The sequence below is a fragment of the Lotus japonicus genome, chromosome 5 (assembly GCF_012489685.1).
Source record: "Lotus japonicus ecotype B-129 chromosome 5, LjGifu_v1.2".
Taxonomy (NCBI): domain Eukaryota; kingdom Viridiplantae; phylum Streptophyta; class Magnoliopsida; order Fabales; family Fabaceae; genus Lotus; species Lotus japonicus.
This window is the reverse complement of record NC_080045.1, coordinates 36,938,025-36,960,028: the sequence shown is the minus strand read 5'-3', so window position 1 is coordinate 36,960,028 and position 22,004 is coordinate 36,938,025. Positions and strand designations below refer to the sequence as shown.

General features: G+C 38.0%; 1 protein-coding gene across 4 annotated transcripts; it reads right to left on the bottom strand.

The window, feature by feature from the left end:
- Positions 1-106: 106 nt before the first annotated feature.
- Positions 107-17,687, bottom strand: LOC130717874 (protein cornichon homolog 1). 4 transcript variants are annotated; one of them, XM_057568258.1, is made up of 4 exons: positions 17,441-17,686; positions 17,116-17,297; positions 10,703-10,825; positions 107-244 (listed from the first exon to the last, which is right to left on the bottom strand). In XM_057568258.1, the coding sequence occupies exons 1-4, from the start codon at positions 17,516-17,518 to the stop codon at positions 169-171; spliced, it is 459 nt and encodes a 152-aa protein (XP_057424241.1). In that variant the 5' UTR covers positions 17,519-17,686; the 3' UTR covers positions 107-168. The 4 variants fall into 4 exon arrangements, with proteins under 4 accessions (XP_057424241.1, XP_057424242.1, XP_057424239.1 ...); XM_057568259.1 differs by lacking the exon at positions 107-244 and adding an exon at positions 6,497-6,874 and having other exon boundaries at positions 17,441-17,682; XM_057568256.1 differs by lacking the exon at positions 107-244 and adding an exon at positions 10,113-10,608 and having other exon boundaries at positions 17,441-17,687.
- Positions 17,688-22,004: the final 4,317 nt, after the last annotated feature.

Below are 22,004 nucleotides of genomic sequence, written 5' to 3'. Positions count from 1 at the left end.
ATAACCTGTTTCCCAATATACAATAATAATAGTTTACAATACCATAAGTAAGGTTCAGAATAAACATGCGCACTTTAACAGTGGCGGAAGCAAGGCAGTAATAACAGAGTTCTCATATAGAAAAGGAGACTCAAACATAGTCCACAACAAGAGAAGCAAAGCTACTTCTTACACCTCTACTCCACCGCCTACAACCTGATCTCCAACTCGAGCAGCTAAGCTTTGGCGGAAGGATGTCCATCGCCTAATAGCGTTAAGCGCCCAAACAACAAGTAGCAAATAGAAAGGGTTAACTCCATGCAAATATCACGTAAAAAAAGGAAAAGCATGCTATTCAGATTTAAGTGCATTTCATGGCACATAAACTAGCAATTTATTTCAAGATAGATGACGACATATATCCAACAACATGAAATCAAATCAGATATCAAGAACCTCAACCATATAACATCAAATCAAATACCAACAACTTAAACTTAATCAGATATCAACAACGTAATAACATAGATTTAAAACATATAACAATAACCTCAACAAGTCAGATCAGATATCGACAAGTTCAAATGTTAGTGCTCTAGAATGCAACTATATGCTGCTATCAAAATGGATCGATCAAAATCGTCTCTCAAGATGGGACAATGATAGGACCACACCTCCTCATCGCCTCTTATAGCGTCTCACAAGACGGGACAATCATAGGACCACACCTCCGGATCGCCACTTAGCGTCACAATGGACGGGACAATGATAGGACCACACCTCCTCATCGCCTCTTATATCACCACACAGGGCGGGACAATGATAGGACCACACCTCCTCATCGCCACTTTCACCTTAAGCCTTATATGCCAAGTCAGACAACAACTCCCAATCCAATAGTCAATTCAGAGTAACCACATGTTATTCATAATCACAACATTCACACAAACACATCAAGCTCTACTGAGCGATGAAATAATAATTCAGTGCTGTAAAACATAACCATGTCCAATCCACTAGAAAGCAGTAATGACAGAAACCAGTAAACGGCCGAAGCCTCTCAGAAAACGGAGACACACGTCTCAATAAGTTCACTCGGTCGAAGCCTCCAGAAAACATTTTCCCAGTTCAGCACAATAATCATAATCCAATGTCAATCAATATAAACATCTTCATCTCAAATGCATGCAGTGCGATAAAAGCATGCAAGACTCAAAGTCACTCTAAAACCGAGTTACCCTTACCTTCGTGAGTAGAAGTTGTGCATGAAAATTGTGAACCTAGAACAAGGAAACACAATCGTCAACACAAGCCCCACTAGAAACAACACTATCTAATAACACTAATCGAAACCGGAAAGAAAGCTTTTAAAGCTTCAGAGTTCCTATTTAGGCACAAATTACCAACATAACTTCATTTGCTAAAACGCGCATAAGTTGAGCTACAGAACTCGGAATGACACGAAACCAAAGCTAAAATTTCGACAATCGAAAGAGCTACGCTATAACTCAGGCCATACAGATCCAAAAATTATTTTTAGACAAGGTATTATAACACTAAGTTTCGGCCACTTTAGAAAATAGGGTTTCTGAACTTTTTCTTCGATCTAAATCAATTCCTAGGTATTCTTAGGCAATATCTAGGCCAGGGAAACTCTCAGAAAAATTATCGGATCGAAAACTAGAACAAGGGTATTTTGGTCAAGATTTTTAGCTCGGAAACTCAAAGTCGAAATATGAAAAATAAATTGGATGAGGTTGAAACCCACGACGTTTATGACAACTAATCCTACTGACGCTAAGCTCATTCGAGAGTTTTTGATTCAAAAAGCGGTACCTCAGCATAAAAATGGGTTTTTGAGCAGAATTGAAGTTCTGCGGCGATTCGGCGAGATTCGGCGAAATGTAATCCGCTAAACATGCTCTTGGGCATGCAGGGAATAAGTTTAGACAGAGAAATCAAGTTATTCGGACAGTTTTACAAAAAGCTCAAAACTTTGAGCACAAAAAGACATAGAGAAAAGCGACAGAATTTACGATCAGAGGTAAGGAAAAGCATTAGTAACTCGAGGCCTACGCGTAGCAACGAACAATGCGAAGATCAGACAGGAATCGGCGAAAAGCTCTCCTCCCTTTCTCTCCTCCTTGGCCGCGGGTTGTGTGTGTTGGTGGTGATGTTTTTTTTTTTGATTTTTTTCCAAGCTATTTATAGGAAATGGAAAACGAGGGAAAATGAATATTTCGCGATTCCTATTTTTCCTGCACATTCCTCTGTGAATTATAAGTTAAAATCCGGCGACAGAGTTTCAGAACTCGAAACAGGTTTCTTTGAATTTAAGCAAACGACTCGCTAACGGTGTTAATCGATTTAACCCGAAAAGTTACTTTTTCAAGTTGATGTCAGATGAGAAAACTTCCTTCTGAAGAAAGATTGGAAACATCGAAAGAAATGGGTATACGCGTGTGGAATCTTCATTTGAAGCTCCGAATAGAAAAAATTCTTCATCGATAGTTTACATTAAGGTTCTTGAGCTATCAGGGATTCAGTTTCGGCAAACCTCCGAGAATCGAAATCGATCATTCGTACATTCCAGGGTTTCGTGTCGAAACACTTGTCGTGAAAAAGAATAAGAGAAATTCTTATATTCTTCTGAATATTTTTGAATATCGTTTCTACAGTGCTTTAAACGCAAATTAGCCCTTTGCTAACGTTTTCGCCCTAAGGCGGAAGTGAATGAAACTCGTGCTATAACCTATAGCGACTATAGAACTATTCTTAACCATTTCCTGAACTTTCTTCTTCATAATGCTAATCCAAACATTAAACATAAGTCAAGTTCCCCTTACGCTTACACAAAATCCTATGCGTGAGTTGGGAATTAATTATTTATTTAATTCTAAAATCTTGGGTCTTACACCCGGGAAAACTTCCTAGGAGGTCACCCATCCCAATATTGCTCCAAGGAAAAAACACTTAACCTTGGAGTTCTTATGAGTTGGGCTTCTTGTTTTCGGGAGCCCAACTCAAAAGAACTCCAAGGTTAAGTGTGCTTGTCTTGGAGCAATATTGGGATGGGTGACCTCCTGGGAAGTTTTCTCGTGGAGCGTGTAAGTAAGGACAAAGTGCACTGAAAAGAATCGTGTTGTTATCGTGATGTCAGTCGTCAGATCGGGATGTTACAAATGGTATCAGAGCCAACCTCTCCCAGTACGGTGTGGTTCGGGGACGAACCAAGCGGAAGTTGGTGGGAATGTGATACCTAGGGCCGATGAGGGCAGGAAGTGATCACTGGTGCAGCAAGGCACAGACAAGGAGCGGCTCCTGGCATAATTTTAGGCAGAGGGACACATGAATGAACCGATCTCGTACTCGAGCAAGAGATATTCCGAGATTGTATATGTATGAGACTATACAATTTGATTGGTACTACTTAAAACAACAAAATTCATCTTCTTTTCGGGAGCCCAACTCTTAAGAACTTCAAGGGTAAGCGTGCTTGTCTTGGAGCTATATTGGGATGGGTGACCTCTTGGAAAGTTTTCTAGAGAAGCGTGTAAGGGAGTTTTGATGATGGAGCTTCAGTAGCTGGTCTCTTGGTGGTAGGGAGAATGAGGTTTTTTAAGATTAAAATTGTGAAAAAAGTCGAAAAGTAGTCACAGCTTAGTAGATGAAAGTAACGTTGTCATGCTATTAACTTTGTATAAATGATAGTTTTGAAAATAGCATAAAGTCAAAAAAAATTCATTAATTAAGCATTTAAATTCGGAGATTTATCGGAGGAAATTCGGAGACAATAGTATTGTTCTTACCTTTCTGATTCAGCTTTTGGCGTTATGGATGTGACATTAATGGTTTTCTCTTATTTAGTCAAAAACAATTAACTAAAGCTTTAATTATCTTTTTGACTTTGAAAATCTGAAGTTAAAAGCTATTCCAAGAGGAGTTTATAAGGAGAAAGCATAGTCTTAATTTCACTACTTGTTGTGCTAAATGTAAAGAGCAAAGAAAAGCATCACAAAAATAATGAGATATGAGAAAATTAGTCTCAAGAGGGTTATCCAAAGGGTTTCTTCTTCTTTGCCACCATTAATCGTGTGTTGCTCGAATCTTCTAACATACCCTGAGCTAGGTTAAAATTCTAATTGAGAAACGATGAGATTGGTAACCTAACTCACGGGTAAGTTGGAAGCTTCGAGTAGCACACAATGGTAGAAAAGTAACATGAGGGCTTTCACGCCAAGTAGGGTCTTCCATTATAGTGGTCACTGGCATTGGGATATCACCATCTTCGATGGACAACTCACTCAGTCACTGTTTCATATGCTTCAACTTCACTTGCAGGTAATCATGGAGCACTTTCCTTTTTTATAATCTATTTTGTCCAAAAATAAAAATTAAATGGTGTGAGAAGGGTTTGAACCCAAGACTGGTGGGGAGATTATTCAAGTTCATTCCACTGCACCGTTTTCCTTCCTTCCCTCCCTAATACTTGTGCTCTGAACGGTGCCCTATTTTCCTAAATTACCAATCACGGCATGACATTCAATCTTTTTCCTAATCCTCCAATTTCAGGTTGATTTCTTATGCCCAGAGCAATTGATTCTACAAGTCCTACAAATTTGAGAAATTTACAAAAAATAGATTTGGCTCTGGAATTGGACAATTGCTGCAACAATTGATTTGGCTCTGGAACTGGACAATTGCTGCAGCAATGATGAACAAGGTTCTAGTTCACCAGTGAAGAACCGCTGCAACAGCTATTTCTGAGATGAACAGGTGAAGAACGGAGAATGTGGTGGTTTGATGATGGTTCAACATAGACGAATTCGGGAATATTTTTTCAAGGATGAAGAGCAGGCACGTGACTCATTTAATTAGTTGCTTTGATCTCATTCGTTCATTGTGATCTAAAGGCTGTAAATCATTCTCATCTTTCACACATAAGAGAGGCTTTCTCATATGATACATCCCCTATATATATATGTATATATATATTATTTGACTTGCGACCGGCATTTTTATTTCTAGTAACCAGTTTACGTAAGCGGTACATGAGGACTTTTTATATCTGTTTTAGTCCCTAAAAGATTTCTTCCATCAAATTTAGTTATTCTCTCATTTTCCTATACTTCCTCCTCCCACCAACCACACTTTCTCCGACCATTGTTTCCGGTGAGCCACCGTACCCACTCATCCTGCACTCACCATTAACCACCACACATGAACTTACTCCCTCCTCTCCTCCAAATCTCTGCTTCTCTTCCTCTTCCCATTTTCAGGGGACTGTATAAACTCCTTATCTAAACTAACCAGGGAACTATATAGTCCCCTAGCTAGACCTTTCATTACAATCATCTATGTAATATCCCTGTTTTTTGATAAAAAATAAAATCAGTTTCCTGCATTTCAACATCAAGGTTCTGTATCTAGCTTTGACATTCTGAAACTGCACACGATATGTTACATGTAATTTTTTTTTTGAAAACAAAAGAAGTTTTTATTAGATGGAAAATGATCGATTTTACAGTCAACACATAACAATGTGAGTTAAGACCCCCCAATACTAACATAGCACAACCTAAAACCAAACTCACCCCATAAAGTAATACAAGGCAGCAACTTAAAACGTCCTTGCAATAATAGCAAGGCAAACCTAGAGCAACAACCACAAAGGCTAAACCCCTGATCAAGCATTAAATGACCAACAAGAAGAGACATCCGTCGGGGACCTAGTAGTGACGAGTAGAAAGCCTCGCAAACCCAACAAAAACGGAGCCTCATCTCAACATTGGAGGGAGCACGAATTAGCACGAGACATCGACGAAAGATGAAAACAACATATCCGAACCCTACTTCCGAGCGCGATAGCAATGACACGTCCTAAACTTTAGGAGCGAGCGAGCCACGCCCGAATGACCAACGGCTGGACCAACATACCAGACAACGAAATTAGAGCAACGGCAAAGCCACCACAAGTCCACAGCCCAGGAAGTAAAAGCATCACAAAACCACATATCCCATAACCACACCAACAAGCCCTTACTCACATTGAAAACCCAAAATAAGAGCGCCCAAACCTGACCTGAAATAGAACCAACCTATGCAAAAGGAACAAGAGTGCCCACTTATGGCCCTTAGCTTCCTTATCTGATAATGCACATTTCCCGTCAGCCTCAACCAAAACATCCTTGAAAATGTTCATATGAATTTGAACTCCCAAAAACCAATTTATAGAGAAGTCTTTCCAGCCCAACATAAAAAATAATGTACCTTCTACTGACTAGTTGGCGAGCAAATAACAGGACAGAAATAAAGAGAGCATCTGTTTATTAAAGAAATAACGTTCCGACAACTTTCATGTAAAAAAAAATAGCATTAGGAGATCAAATTAATGCTCAAAATCATCACATTATCAAAATGGAGTTTGCAAATAACATGCATGCGAAGCACTCTTTGAACTAAATATGCACAATCATCTGAAATAAGCACCATTAAGATCAGCTCAGCACGCATGCTCTGAACATCCAAATAATATCAACCATTAAAATTATCTGTCAGTAAATATCTCCATCATTGTTAACCGTAAAATTCAGTGGACAAGCTACTTCAAGTGAAATTATATATCAAACAATGGGGATACACGAGTTTGCAATCTTTCAGTGAAATTAGTGACAGCGATTTCTATTTCTATGACCAGCTGATCTAAGTTCTAAACCTAATGATGATACAGATCAAATCACAAATTCCCACAAAAAAGGGGACACTCGCAACAACCCTTAAAATAAGGGTGAACATACACATTGGTAGCCATATTGCATATGTTGTGGGTTACCAAAGGTTTCCCAGGTCATCATCATCCTCAATGCCTAAATAGAAGACAGCGATTAATGTAAGCCTGCAAATAGAAAGTTGGTAGAAACATTGGCCTTCGGGTTCCTTGAAGGAGTTATCAATAATTATCAAGGAAGAATGAAACTTACAAGAATAATCATAGAATATTTCAGACATAAGAAGAAAGACATTATCATTTTCATAAGGAACGGACATTATAAAACATCATACACGAGAAAAGGGAGGAAAATATTCAAGTCTCGAAGTCACGGATGCATTTCAAGATATGCTTAGTCTCTAATTACTTATAAGAAAAATATGTTTATAATGTTTTAACCATCTTCAGTGACCTCCCTCAAACACTTATACTAAAAAGAGAGCATCTGTTCATTAAAGAAATTAATATGATGGTAAGAGTTCAAGTCAACTACTGATAGATGAATCCCAAATTTGGCTCCTTTTAACTATAGGATTTTACTTAGAGGGAGAGGTAAAAAAATCAAGTTTAACAAATCCATAATGTTATGCATGTGAATTTATACCATGATTATTGTCTTATCAATGGTTGATATCTCTCACTAAAGGACTAGTGTGTGAACAAAGGCTGGGACAACAAAAGACTTCTCTTATATTCATAAGACTGCACCAAGGGTTAATTTGGAGTCACTATCTTTTTAATTTTATCATGGATATGCTTACTAAATATGTCCAAGGGTCAATGCCACAAAGCATGCTTTTCAAAGATAAGATAGTCAGAAAATCTAGAGAAGAAACAGATGGAAAAGCTAAATATGAGACGAGCTTTGCAAAGTCATGGTTTACATTTTAGTAGATATAAAACAGAGAATGAAATGTAAGTTTACCAGGATGCACCCTAAATCTAGCTTAGAGGTGAAAATTGGAAAGCATATCATACCAAAAGTCACACATACCTAAATCTAGCTTAGAGATGAAAATGTTACGATGGATAGTGGAATCATATTGCAAGATAGAATTGGAGTGAATGCCTTACAGAGAAGATCTGTAAAGCCTTGGTAAGGAGAGGAGACCAATTGACCAAATAACGGGTGGTCCAAGAGTTAGAAGTAGAGGGAGACCAAGAAAAACCATATGCAAAACTACAAAGGAAGATTTCGATTGAAATGGTTTGGCATAAGACATGATTTACAATAGGAGATTATTTTGTCACTAAATCTTTGGGGCCGACTTCACCGGACGGCCAAAGGATTTCATTGCAATTGTTGGTAGGGGTTTCTCATTTTTTTCCCTCTAAAGTGAGGACTGGGATTAGAGGAGTCAAAATTCATGAAGCAGAGAGTTGAACATGTGGAAGAAAAATAAAATCTTTACTTTTTTTCTTCTGTTAAGGAAATCCTAAAGTTTTTACTTGCTTTGGTCATAATAGGAGCAATAAAAAAATATACTTTTCTTGCTTTGATCATTCCCTACCTAGAGGGAGAAGGCATTTTTTAAAACTTATTTTGATTAATACAATATGCTATCTTGTCTTTCCTCTATGTTAGTAGCATGATTATAACAAAAATCCATTTAGGAAAATGAGTGTAAATACAAATTTTTCATGTGGGTAGTACTGAGTGAAAGAGAATTCCAGGTTCTATTTTTTTCTATCGGGATTCAAGGAAGAAAGAAACTATTGCAAAGTTTGGTCCAGGAAGAAGCTCACAGAGCACTCCAAAGGGAGGGGGACGGAGAAAGGATATGGGAAAGGGAGCAGAGTGCATTGCAGTGTTTGAACCCACTCACACTAGGTACATGTTCCATAACAATACCATGTCAAGTGTCTCATGGGGACCAAGTTTTTCATTTTAAGACATAAATGCAAGTGTTTTGGAGCCCACAACATGAGTCCCTAATTGTGTCTGAAACAGTTTATTTCAGGCAAGTTGTGTCTATGCAATCTAGACATTGATGTATATAATAGTAGACCAATTTGTTTGTGAAGGGGGGAAGAGGTTTGTTCAAGAAACATGATTACAGAATGGATAGTGCAACATGCTAAAGGCTTTTTTCAACCTCATAATAAAGGCAAATTTGATATACACCAATATGCCCCTGCACTATACTTAAAAGGTTTTAACGACATTAGTAGACTAAATTACCCAGCCATGACAGATGACATGACATTACAAAGATTAGGATATCAAATGACAGATTTCAACGAATGGGACAGATAACATCTCTTGTCAAGGACACATTTAAGTCCCCACATCAAGTACCAAACACAACTAAAGTTAAATCATCCAAGGTACCGCCTGGCCATTCATCTCTCTAATCACCAATTCACCATAATGCAGATGACAAGAATTCAAGATACTTATAGGAAAAGGATGGTTAAAGAAGTGTGTCTGCCTGATAGGAGCAACCATGCACCGCCATGTGCCGGTGGAGGCAAGGCGCATGAATCTGACGCGCCGATGAAGCAACAGCGTGTGTGGTGGGCTGGTGGCTGACGGTGGAGGGCAGCGGCAGTGGTTGCCTGAAAACAGCAACGGCGGCCGCAAAAGTGAGGAACTGTCAGAATAAAGGCACGGCAGGGACGGGAGCCGTACACCGAAGATGAGGCACAGTTTCTGAAGAAAAAGTTGTACTAATGGGCAGTGGGTCCACCGGGAATCTGATAGGAACTGGATATATTGAATGTGGAAGAGGTGCAAGGTTGCTGAGTAATTGGAGAGACCCAGTCACTCTCCCCAAGTCTCAAACCCCAAATGATCCAAAAGATATCAATACTCACCCTAAACTCTCTATTTATAGGCAACATGCCTCACACACTAACCCACCCACTAAATAACCAACTCTCACTAGCTGAGCGTGTCTAACAGAATCACATATAACAATACTTGTCATAAATACATGATGAGTAATGATACTCAGACATATAAATATTGAGACATCCAATAGACACCATCTTTCTCTCTATCTCTCTCTTCTATCATATATCACATCATTTACTTCTCTCTCTTCTCTTTCTTTCTCAATTCTCACTCCGGATGTTTGTACTATGCGTATGTCTACAAATCATTTTCCATACATGATATCAAAGTACGTACCTAATTACAACTACCGGATGTCCCTACTTACATTATTTCTAACAACAATACTCACCCTTCCAAAATGCATTCTAGTTATAGCTAATCACATTTAAGTTTGAAGAAGTAATATTTGCAAAAGCAAGTTACAAATTAGTAATATCTCAATTTAATAATTATTTTAAAAGAATAAGATTCTATTAATATGTACTAAATCTGTAACCTTTCATCCCTTAAATGACGTAAAACTTTTAACTTGCAAGCTGCGCTATAATTTTAAAATTTTAGAGGAAAAGATATCTTGAACATTTTATTAGGTCATATAATGCATGAAAATAGAAGAACACAAGCATTCAGATACATGTATGCTTATTTATACGCAAATACAACTAGAAACCAAATGCAATCACAAAACCTAAGAATATCACAGAATCAAGGTCACTTGTAAGAAATTCATTAATTTAATTCATTATTGGACAACAAAAGAATTCGGGAGGGAAACCATTGTAGGAGTGGGAGTGTGGGACTAGTCAAGAATTTTTATTTACTGGACCATCTAAGGTAGCTAAAATGGTTAATTTCATAATAAGAAAAATACTAATATACAAAAGAAAATTGTAGAGTAAATGTTTTTGGGAGGATTACAAAATTTTCCTAGAATCCTAGAGTATTCACCCGAATGTCTAATTCTTCAAACCTCGAATTGTATAATTTTAGTCTTCCTGCAGCAAGAAGCCTAATGGAAGACCTTAATTAGAAAAAGAAACAGACACAATTATAAGCAGTAAGCACAATCTAAGGCACATCAGTTAAGCATTGGTTATTTTATGAGTGCAACGAACCTGAAGATAGTGACGATGAGGACTGTTAAGTACAAAACAAGTTTGGCTATCCGAAATCTCTTCTCAGCATTAAGTACTCTAAACACTTCAGTAACATCAATAAGATGCTGTCTTTTCACATACCTGATTCGTTGGATAGGAATAATCAGGATAAAAGAGCATACAAGTTCATAAGATAAATCCTAAAAGGAAGTACAAAACAAGATAGGTGCAAAGTGCAAACATAAATTCATCAGACAACTAAATTATTAGAAACAACTCAATTCCTCGTCATTGCAATATGCTTTCCTGAATATATATCATGCCGAATCACCATTAACTTAGATACACAAGTTGAAAGATTTGTTAACGTGAAACTAGCTTTGTCATCGTTAAGATCCGACACCGACTAGGTATGTTTCTTTCAAAAACTTGGACAACTCTCACCCCTTGAGCTAGCTTTTGGACTTGAGTAGACCAAAAATTCTAATAAGGTGTCTAAGTATATTATAGATTTGTTATTGGGGCACTCGTAGATATCCAGTATTGTGAACTTCTCATTCCAGATGCCCAACCCTAAGCATGAAGGACGTAAAGATCCCACATCAACTAGGTATATGACCAAAATGTTTGTTATGAAGACTTGAATAAATCCTCATCTCTAGAAAAATTCTAATACTGATAGTATGCACCATGCATTCATTTCATTCCATTCTATTTCCATGACCAGTTTACAATGGCTTTATATTTACAGTGAAGCTCAGGAGAATAATATTTGAAGCAAGTTGCATTTTCAATTTTAAAATTTTGCAAATATCTTTCCTTTCTCTACTTTAATCTATAAAATAAGAATTACAAATATATGAGAATGAAGATGAGTATATCTAAAATAACATAGAAAGGCTCCTAATTACTACTTCAATGACTGCACCAGTTACGATGTAATAAAATTTGCATAAAAACCTGTTAAAAGGACCACATAAATCTGCTCATGTGGCAGGAAGTGATAGCTAGCAGTAAAATTTCCAGTATAACCTATTGTTGATCAAGTAAATTTGTTACAGTAACTTTTCCAGCAAGTCAGAGTCCGCACTGTTTAGATTTATGTTATTACCATGGTACTAAATTGCGGGCACATTACAGTTTTCATCTTTACGGGTATTGTGTGTGCTGGGATGTGGGTAGCGGTTGATTTATTCACAATTTCGCACAAACTTTATTATAATAATTTATATAATGTGCAAAATCTAATAATCTATATTTTTTCATTATTGTGTAATATTCAACTTTCAAAGTAAATGACTATATTCAAAATGTTAAAAACATGAATAAACTAGTAACTACCAATATATTTAATAAAATTTATATATGCTTAAGTTTCTCAAATATCAATATTTATAAATCAATGACTATTCAAACAGACACTCTGAGAGAAGTTCATATAAAACCCTCCAAACCACCCAATAAATGTCCCCCCCTCCTCGAAACTCAATTCCACTTGACCCCACACCACGACGTGCATTCATTTCATTTTACCAAACGCTGGTACCGGCTGAACGGTGTTAGGTCAAGGTCTGTGGCGTCTGCAACACCGCTCTATTGCGGTCGTGACGTGCGATTCACCGTCATATTGTTCCATTCGATATTGTTGACCAGCGGTACTATTTTGTTGCGGTTGATATTTGTGTTTCAGAGTGATAGTTAAAACCCTGGTCATTATAGTGCTTCCCTATTTCTATGAATAGTTCAATGATTGATTAGGATTATATTTCCTTAGTAATCTCGTTATCAAAGTTTTCCTACTTAGTTGATAGCGTAATTCCTAAACTTTAGGGATTGACTACAAAACCTTGTATATAAATACTGCACATCACACAACCATGTAACATATCATCAGCAATTCAAAATACTTTCAAATTCAAGTTGGTATGAGATCTTTCAGGTACTTAGTTGTGTTTAGCCGACGCCGTAAGGGGCTAACCCAGTTTTCTGTCTTTGTAGGGTGTCTGAGCCTCTAAGAAACACCACCAGCTATCTCAAAACCACCAATTGGTCTCTCCTCGATACGTCGAAGTCATAGGCTCATAGCCCCCCCCTCTATATTCCCTCATGCTCCAATTTTCTAACGAACGCTCACTAACACACGGGGCTCACAACCCACCCTTTGGTGGTATATCTGTCATGCCACTAGTCAAGTTCTATTCGGCAGAGCTTCCTCATTTGTGTGACCACTTTTGATCTGTGGGTCTCATGATTGAGACATATTCAGTTTGGTTTGTACGTTTGACCTGTTCTCATGGCAAAAAAATCCCAAAGTTGACTCCTAGACAGCCCTCAAAAAGGGGCTTGATTTCCTTTGCAAGCTCATATTTGCCAACACTACCCAGAAGTTGAACAGAAAGAATTACATGGATTGGTATAATGATCTTGAGGTATGGATTTTAGGTCAATGTCATTTTGATCATCTCTTCAAGAAGTCCTCTAACATCGACAAGAGAGAGACAAATGAATGGCAATGAGCTAATAATCAACTATTACCGTTATTATGGCAGTCTATTTATTCCAAGTTGATGGTCCGTCCATACAATACAAGACATGTCATCATGTTTGGAGACAGGCCCAAAGTGTTTATGATAATGATACTCAAAGATTTAATGAGATTGTTCGATGGCCCCCAATCCTTCAGATGACCAGTCGTGACTTCAGTCTTATTTGAATCAGGCTCACTCCACTATTGTTGAGCGCAAACTAGTGTTGGTTAGTGGTGACCCTCAAAAGGTGCAGGGCAAGGTAGATAATGTGTTTATGGTGTTTATTCTTAATGGGCTTTATGGACTATGGATGTTTGGGACGGGAAGTGGTATTTCCAGTGGCAGACGGGTGAGTAATGCGTCAGAACCTGCCCTTGGGGGGGGGGGGGACAGCAGCTGAAAACAGCAGTTGTTCCAATTCGTCGATTAAGTTGTATGACATCGGGGCAGTTTTTTCACGATTTTGTTTATTCCAATCCATTTTTGGCCGAATATTCTTCCATAATGGTCCGGAACATCAGACCTAGACAACTTCCAGCATTCCTACAGTGGAAGAAGTCATAGATCGGTTGATTCGAGTCCCTTCACCAGAAAATAGACATCAACTGATTCCTTTGCATTTTTTAAGTAATTTGATTGGTCGTGGATACCAAGGACATGGACAAGATAGTTGTCGTGGTAGAGGGGGTAGAGCAAATCTCACCGTACTTACTTTTAGTGAGATGAGCACACTCAGGACTGGTGCTATTATTTGGGAACTGCATGCTAAGTGTAAACATCCCCTTACTCCCTTAATATTTTTAGTTGGGCATTCCAAAACACTTCTTACTTTGGCTTGATCTATTGCCACTCCTTTGTCGGATATAACATGCACCAAATATTCAATTTGCTCCAGCCTGAAACTGCACTTTTTCTGATTCGCCACAAACTAACTTGCGACACCAACAACACCTGAGATAAACTCTGTAGATCAGTCTCCCATTTTGCTCTATAAACCAACACATCATAAAAAATACTGGCCCAAATCCCCCCAGTGAGACTTGTAAGTCTGTTCATAACTGCTTCGAAGGTTGCAATCTTGCATGAGCACTCGTCAACCCAGAAAGCATCAACAAAAATTCATCAAGTCTTTCATGGGTTAGAAAAGTTGTTTTATGCACATCTTCCACCTTAACCCGAACCTAATGGTAGCCAGAATTAAGACCTAATTTAGAAAAATGAGCAGCCCCATGTAATTCGCTTATCAATTCATCTACCTCAGGCATAAGATATTTATCTTGTACTGTAACTTTATGAAGTGCTTTATAATCAACATATATTTTCCATGAAGATTCCTTGTTTTTTTAACCAAAATCAGCAGACTGCAAAATGCAACAGAGCTTTGAAGAATTATACCTTGCTGGAGCATTTCCTGTCCTTGCCTTTCTCTCTTATATTTTGTGATGATGATTGATGAGGGTACCTATAAAGTCATGCACTCACGGGAACTGCACCAGGTTACATTTCTTTGTGGTGGCAGGCCTTCCAATTATTTGAAAACCACAGAAAATTTCCTAACACTTTAGCTAACTCCCGCTGCTGGCTCACATTTAGGTGGGTATTCTTTTGTTCATCAGACCCACTCTTTACTGTCCACAATAGTCCCCTAACTTCTCTTAATGAACCCTCCAAAAGATTATTAAAACTACTCATTCAGTATTCGGAAGATACTACTTCTTATTTTATCTCTTAAATCTTCCTTTTCCTTGCAATTTCACTATCTGATTCAGTGTTCCAGACATGCAATTCAAGGTATGATATCAAAAAACCCAAAACCTGACAAATAAGCATCCATCGTAACATTGATATCTCCTAATTTCATTAATAAACCCTTACAAATCCTTTTGGCGTCTACTCACATCACCCAATGTCTTAATTTTATCCACCGTAAGGTTGAAGGCTGAAGAGACATGTGAATTAATGAAGTTGTAGCTCGCACCACTATCCATTAGAACCACCATTTATACTCCATTAAATCAACCTTCCATTTCAGTGCGTTGTTTACTTCTGTTAAGACACCACTAGGAACTCCAAACACTCCTAATACATTGCATTCTAAAGTCTCTTCCTCTTTTCTTCATCTACTTCAATTGCAATTATTTTAACCTCTGGATTTTGTGTTTCATCATCCACCAAAATCATCAATTTTAATTGCTTCTCTGCACTGATGCAATGGGTAGAATTTTTCTCCACTCTTAAAGTAGAAACCTTGACTTTTTCTCTCCATTAGTTCCTTATAAGCTAATAGACAAATGCCCTTAATTTTTCTGCCGACTGTCAGCTCATTTTTTCTGATTTTCGCCAATTAGAAACCACAAAGAAGATGAAACATGCTTTGTGTTTCCTGTTCGATTTCATCCACTGCGCAAACTGTTATTGTCTTTGTTTGAAGTGGTTGAGGCGGCTACAAAATTGTTCACCCATTCTCACACCCCTGAGTTGCTTTTTGCAGACCCTACAAAGGGAATAGATCCTCTCATGTGACATGACCACATGAGAGAGATCTCATCCATTTAAAATATATTAAAAAATAAAAATAAAAATAAAAAACATTTTTGATGGTTTAGATCTCTCATGTAGTCATGTTACATGAGAGGATCCATTCCCACCTACAAAACTTTCGAGTCCTCCACTCCATGTTCACCATATGTAACTTCCATCTTCACAAGACAATGCAATTTTTTGTGCTTCAATACCTCTAGTCATTTGCATGGCTTGATGACTTGATTGAGGCCTCAAGGTATGAATTGGTGCTTCATCTCTGGCAGTAAACCTACCAAATATTGTCCCTCAGGCAGCCTATTAACAAGTGGAGAGAGAATTCAAATACTTCAATATATTCCTCTACTGTTCCCAATTGCTTCAATTCTGTTAATTCTTAGTAAGGATTTTCATATTGTCTGCCTCCGACCTTGCCTCCATTTCCATCTTCAATTTCTCCCAAGTTAGATCATCTTCTGTTTCGCTTAAAAAGTTGAACCAGTGAATGGTTGAACCCTTGCTTACTTAAGTTTAGACAATTTAATTTTAACTTCCTATGAAATATTCTTCACTTCAAAATACGTTTCTACTCTTGTGAACCAGTGATCCATCCTATTGGGTCTTCTCCATTAAAGGTCGGCAAATTTTACCTTCTTGACTATCATATGACATTCATCCAGATTGTTATGATGGTCAGAATCAAGCTCATTCCCAAAAGAACCTCTCTATTTACTATTTGAACTTTCATTCTCCTCCTAATCCACATGTTTGCCCAATACCTTCCTCACTCCGCTAACAGCCTTTCAGTCATGGTAATCTCCATGCCCCCATCCTTTCTTTCACGCTAATTCAAACATCAATTCTGGCCTCCGGTCCATCAATTTGTTTCCTCTAACAGATCCATGCATTCAATCTCCCTGGTCATGATGGAATGACCAATTCACTCGCCCCAAAACCTCTTCATTTCAAATCCAGCAGGTCAGACCAAAATGGTAGAACATTTAATTCGTAATTTGTTGGTTACTTTCACTAAATCACACATATCACATGAAGACAGCCAAGTTGCTGTCTCCGAGTCAAGTGACTCCTAAAGAAAGTGTTTTCTATCCAGAACTTGCAAATAACCACTCCCTACTCTTTCATTCTAACACATCCTATTATAGCACACATTCCTTATAGGCATAACTCCCCATAACTACTATAGTAGCAATTAATACCCACCCATACAACATCTCAGTAGATCTAATATGCATATACGGCAAAAGCATCACTTCAAAATAATGAAGTAGATCCAACATCATGCTCATAAGTCATAACATACTGCACACTTTCATTTGATTTAAAAAAATAAAACACAACAGGCAGAAGAAGAACTTGACTTACAGCATGACATGATAGCAAGTAACAGGAACAGTGAGCAAAAACATGACCCAGTGGCCAGTGAAGAGGCAAAGGGCACATAACACTCCCTGCCCAATGAACTCAGGAAGCACGAAGTAGTTAATCCGAGATGAAGCATCAAATGGGTTGACATAGTCAGCTTCCAAATCAGACAGGATCAAAATCTGAAACCCAAAATTGGAAAAACAAAATAACATCAACACTTTTAAATAAATAATAGTTAACTGATTTATTGAACCTAGTAGAAATAATGCCAGCAAAAAAAGCAAGATAAAAAGGATAAGATGTAGAAATTGCAATAAGAAACCTGGTAGAAAGTTGAAGCGAGAAGAGCAATATTGGAGGGGAAACAAATTACAAGCCAAAAGAAGAGATTCCAACCCATTTACGACAGAGGAGAAGGAGCAATTAGGGTTCGTGAAGATTAGAAGGAAGAGTGTGAGCGTGGGACCGTGGTGAACCGAAGCTCAAAACTACGGAATTTGTAAGACTGCGGAGTGGGTAGAGACTAGACAGAGCAGACCTCCCCTGCCTGCCATGACTGCATGTTCATAATTCTTTTTTTGACTTTTTTTTTTTAATTTTAGAGTCCGAATTTTTTTTTTTGGTACAATTTTTTTTAATGAAAAATCAAAATTTTAGAGTCCGATTGATTCAGTTTTAAAAAAAAATATCCTTTTTTTATTTTAAAATTTTGTTTAAGCGTTTGAAGAAATTATTATTGAAAAAAGTTTTTTTTTTGAAAGATAAAAAAGTTAATATAATATGGGAGAAATATATTATGATAGATGATAGAGAAAATAAAAAATGGTTTTAATAGTGTAAAAAGACACAACTTAGTTTATACTTTTCTTAAAATAATTTTTAAAAATCAAAATAAAAATCATTATTTATTAATATGGCAAACGCAATCGAAATTTTCATTAAAAATCATATAAACTCCCATTGAAAAATTTTAGTAAGGAGATTAGTTTGAAAATTTTGAGAATGTAGAAAACTATTTCTTAAATTTTAAAATAAATAAAAATTAATTAATTGGCTGAACTTTGTTTTGAAAAAATATTAGTTTTGGTTCTCTAAGATAGTTTCATTTGAAAATTCACATATTTAAGTCTTTCTCAATACTTGAGATCTTGTTTGGATTTGGGGAAGAGGATGGAATGGAATTGGTAGAAAGGAGAGAGAGAGAGGGATCCATTGTTTGTGTTCTTTAAAATAGGATGGAACTCAATGGTAAGTAATGGTCCAAGCTCCATTATGTTCGACTGTTTTCCATCAAATTTGTGACTTGTCTTTTCTCATTCCTCATGTTAATCTTTAACAGTTGTTTTTCCGTGTTGTCATTATTGAAACACTCCTTCTCTTTATTTAGAGAACTCTTTTTACCTAACACTATCTTGAGTTCTAATAGATGTCTTGTATTATATGTATTATGTACAATGTTGTGTTTGGGACACCCTTCTATTGTGGTTATATTTTAGACACTAATAGGTGTGCCTGGTTGTCTCCATTCACGTTGACTTTTCCTCGAACGTGAGTTGGAGCTCTAATCCAACCTCAGGTTTTGTATGTATAACAAGATGACTGTATTTTGGTTTCGCTCACCTAGATCCTTACACTTACTGTACCCATGCCAATAATCTTTTCCTTTTACTTACCTGCACGTTCCTGTCAAATTAACTTATATGATCCACCAATACCCCCAACACTTGTACCACCTCTAGTATCTAAGCTTATACCTACTGTACATGTAACACCCCAATTTCTCAACTGAGGAGTCACATTAGTAACCTAACAAAGTCTAAGGACCAATCTGCAATCCCTAAAAACCAAGGGAATTTTTTTCTGTAAAACAACTAAACACTTCGGCTAAAAGGTTGGAAACATACCATAACTTTATTCAGATAACTTGTTTCCCGATATACAGTAATAATAGTTTACAATACCATAAGTAAGGTTCAGAATAAACATGCGCACTTTAACAGTGGCGGAAGCAAGACTTTAATAACAGAGTTCTCATAAAGTAAAAGAGACTCCAACATAATCCACAAGAAGAGAAGCAAAGCTGCTTCTCATACCTCTACTCCACCGCTTACAACTCGATCTCCAACTCGAGTAGCTATGCCCCGGCGGAAGGATCTCCATCGCCTAATAGCGTTAAGCGCCCAAACAACAAGTAGCAAATAGAAAGGGTTAACTCCATGCAATTACCATGTATAAAAGAGAAAAATCATGCTGTTCGAATTTAATTACCTGGCATGGTAAATAACTAGCAACATAACTCAACTCATATATCAACAACTTAAACATAAATCGGACTCAGATAATAATAACCTCAACAATGTAACATCAAATCAGATATCAATAAACCAATACGAAAATCCAACAACATAGGGTCAGGTGTTAGTTCCCTATAATGCAACTATATGCTGCTAACAAAATGGATCGATCAATATCGTCTCTCAAGACGGGACAATGATAGGACACACCTCCTCATCGCCACTTATAACGTCATACATGACGGGACAATCATAGGACACACCTCCTAATCGCCACTTAACGTCACACAAGACGGGACAATCATAGGACACACCTCCTGATCGCCACTTAGCACCTCGCAAGATGGGACAATGATAGGACACACCTCCTCATCGCCACTTGACTCAAGCCCTATATGCCAAGTCAGACAATAACAAAGCCCACCCAAGGACCAATCCAAAGTAACCACATGTTCCATCCACTAGGAAGCAGTAACGACAGAAACCAGTAAACGGCCGAAGCCTCTCAGAAAACATTTTCCAAATTCAGCATAATAATCATAATCATCTGCCAATCAATATAAACATCTTCATCTCAAACACAGGCAGTGCGATAAAAGCATGCAAGACTCAAAGACGCTCTAAAACCGAGTTACCCTTACCTTCGTGAGTAGAAGTTGGGCATGGAAATTGCGAACCTAGAACAAAGAAAACACAATCATCAACACAAGCTTCACTAGGAGCAACACGATCTACTAATACTAATCGAAATCGTAAAGAAAGCCTCTAAAGCTTCAGAGTTCCTATTTAGGCACAAATTGACAACGGAGACTTCGTTCGCTAAAACGAGCATAAGTCGAGCTACAGAACTCAGAATGACACGAAACCGGCGCCAAAATTTCGACAATTGAAAGAGCTACGCAATGGCTCAGGTCATAGAGACCCAAAAATTATTTTTGGACACGGTACCCAAGCAATTAGGTTTCGGCCACTATGGAAAATAGGGTTTTCGAACTTTTTCTTCGATCTAAATCAATTCACAAGGTAGTTTTAGGGTAAAACTAAGGCAAAGAAATTGTCGGAACAATTTTCGGACAATCGGGTCGAAATACGACTATCTAGGGGCATTTTGGTCCAAAATAAAGGCTCAAAACTTCAAAGTTATCAGTTCGGAAAACAAATTTGACAGCATTGATCCTCATGACATCCGTGACAACAAATCCTAAAGGCACGAAGTCAGATTACAGCTTTTCGACAATAAAGTTTCGAAATGTGCGACTAATGGGGTTTTGAATCAATTTTTCAGATCTTGGACAACTGAATCGCAATCGGCGATTACTAACAGAGGTTTTAGACTCATGGGAACATAAGGAACATAACCCAACCAAGAAATCAAGGAAATCGGACAATTTTAGAAAAAGCTCAAAACTGTGAGCACAGAAACGACTTCAGAAACGCAACAGAAACAGTAAACAGAGGTAGGATTCATGCTAGTTACCTCAATACCTAGAAGTAAGGACGAACTGCACGAAGATTGGTCAAGTTTTCGCGAAAATTTCTCCTCTCCTCCTCTCTCCTTGCTCGCGGCCTTGAATGGGTGAGAATGAAGAGATTTTGCTTTTTCGAGCTATTTATAGGCAGGTGAAATCGCGGGAAAATGAAAATTTCGCGATTCCGATTTTTGCAGCACGTCCACCGAGGAATTCTAAGAGAGATTCTGGCGTCAGAATTCCAGAACTCAAAACAATTATCTATGATTTGGGAAAGACGATATCTAAAATCCCAAAGGCGGTGTAAGTTAATCTGTCCCGTTAAACTACTTTTTGCTGTGATACTCAGACGACAAAACTTCCTTCTGAAGAAAGATTGGAAATGTCGAAACAAATCTGGCAACGCGGACGGAAACTTCGTTAGAAGTCCCGAATAGAAAAAGTCTTCATCCATCGCTCGAATCTAGGGTTTCGAAGCAAGGAAATTAGCGTCGTCGGACTTCCGAAAAGTGAATACTATCGTGCGTACAGTCTAGAGTTCCGAAATGAAACGCTGGTCGAAGGAAAAATAAAGAAAATCTTTAAATTTTCCAAGGATTCGAAATCTCACTTAAAACGTTGCTCTAAAGCGAAATTAGCCTATTCTGGACACGCTTGCCATAAGGCGGGTGTGCAGACGACTCGCTCTAATTCCTAAAATGACTACGCAACATTCCTCAAGCAATTCCTGAACTTTCTTCTTCATTAATCTTTCTCAAATATCAAACTCCTGTCACGCTTACACTGATTCTACGCGTGAGTCGGAAATTAGCTTGTTCTGAAAATCCAGGTCTTACAGTACATGTGAGAGCTTGTGGGTTGGGCGAGTCCCTCACAAGCATGGGACCCGCCGCAGATACTGGTAACATTGGAAATAAAGACTCCGGATCGAACTCGGGCGGGCTCTCATACAAGGGAAAGATCGCCTAGGAAGGACAGTCTTGGCAAGGCAGAGAGAGTTGCCCGCCCAGGAGCTGGATTTGGGCTTATTTACCTTCTTGTATATGGAATGGGGCCTTGGGTGTGAGACCCAATTCCCTAGGTTCCTTAGGATCATGGCTCCACCCATTATAAAAGGGGGGGT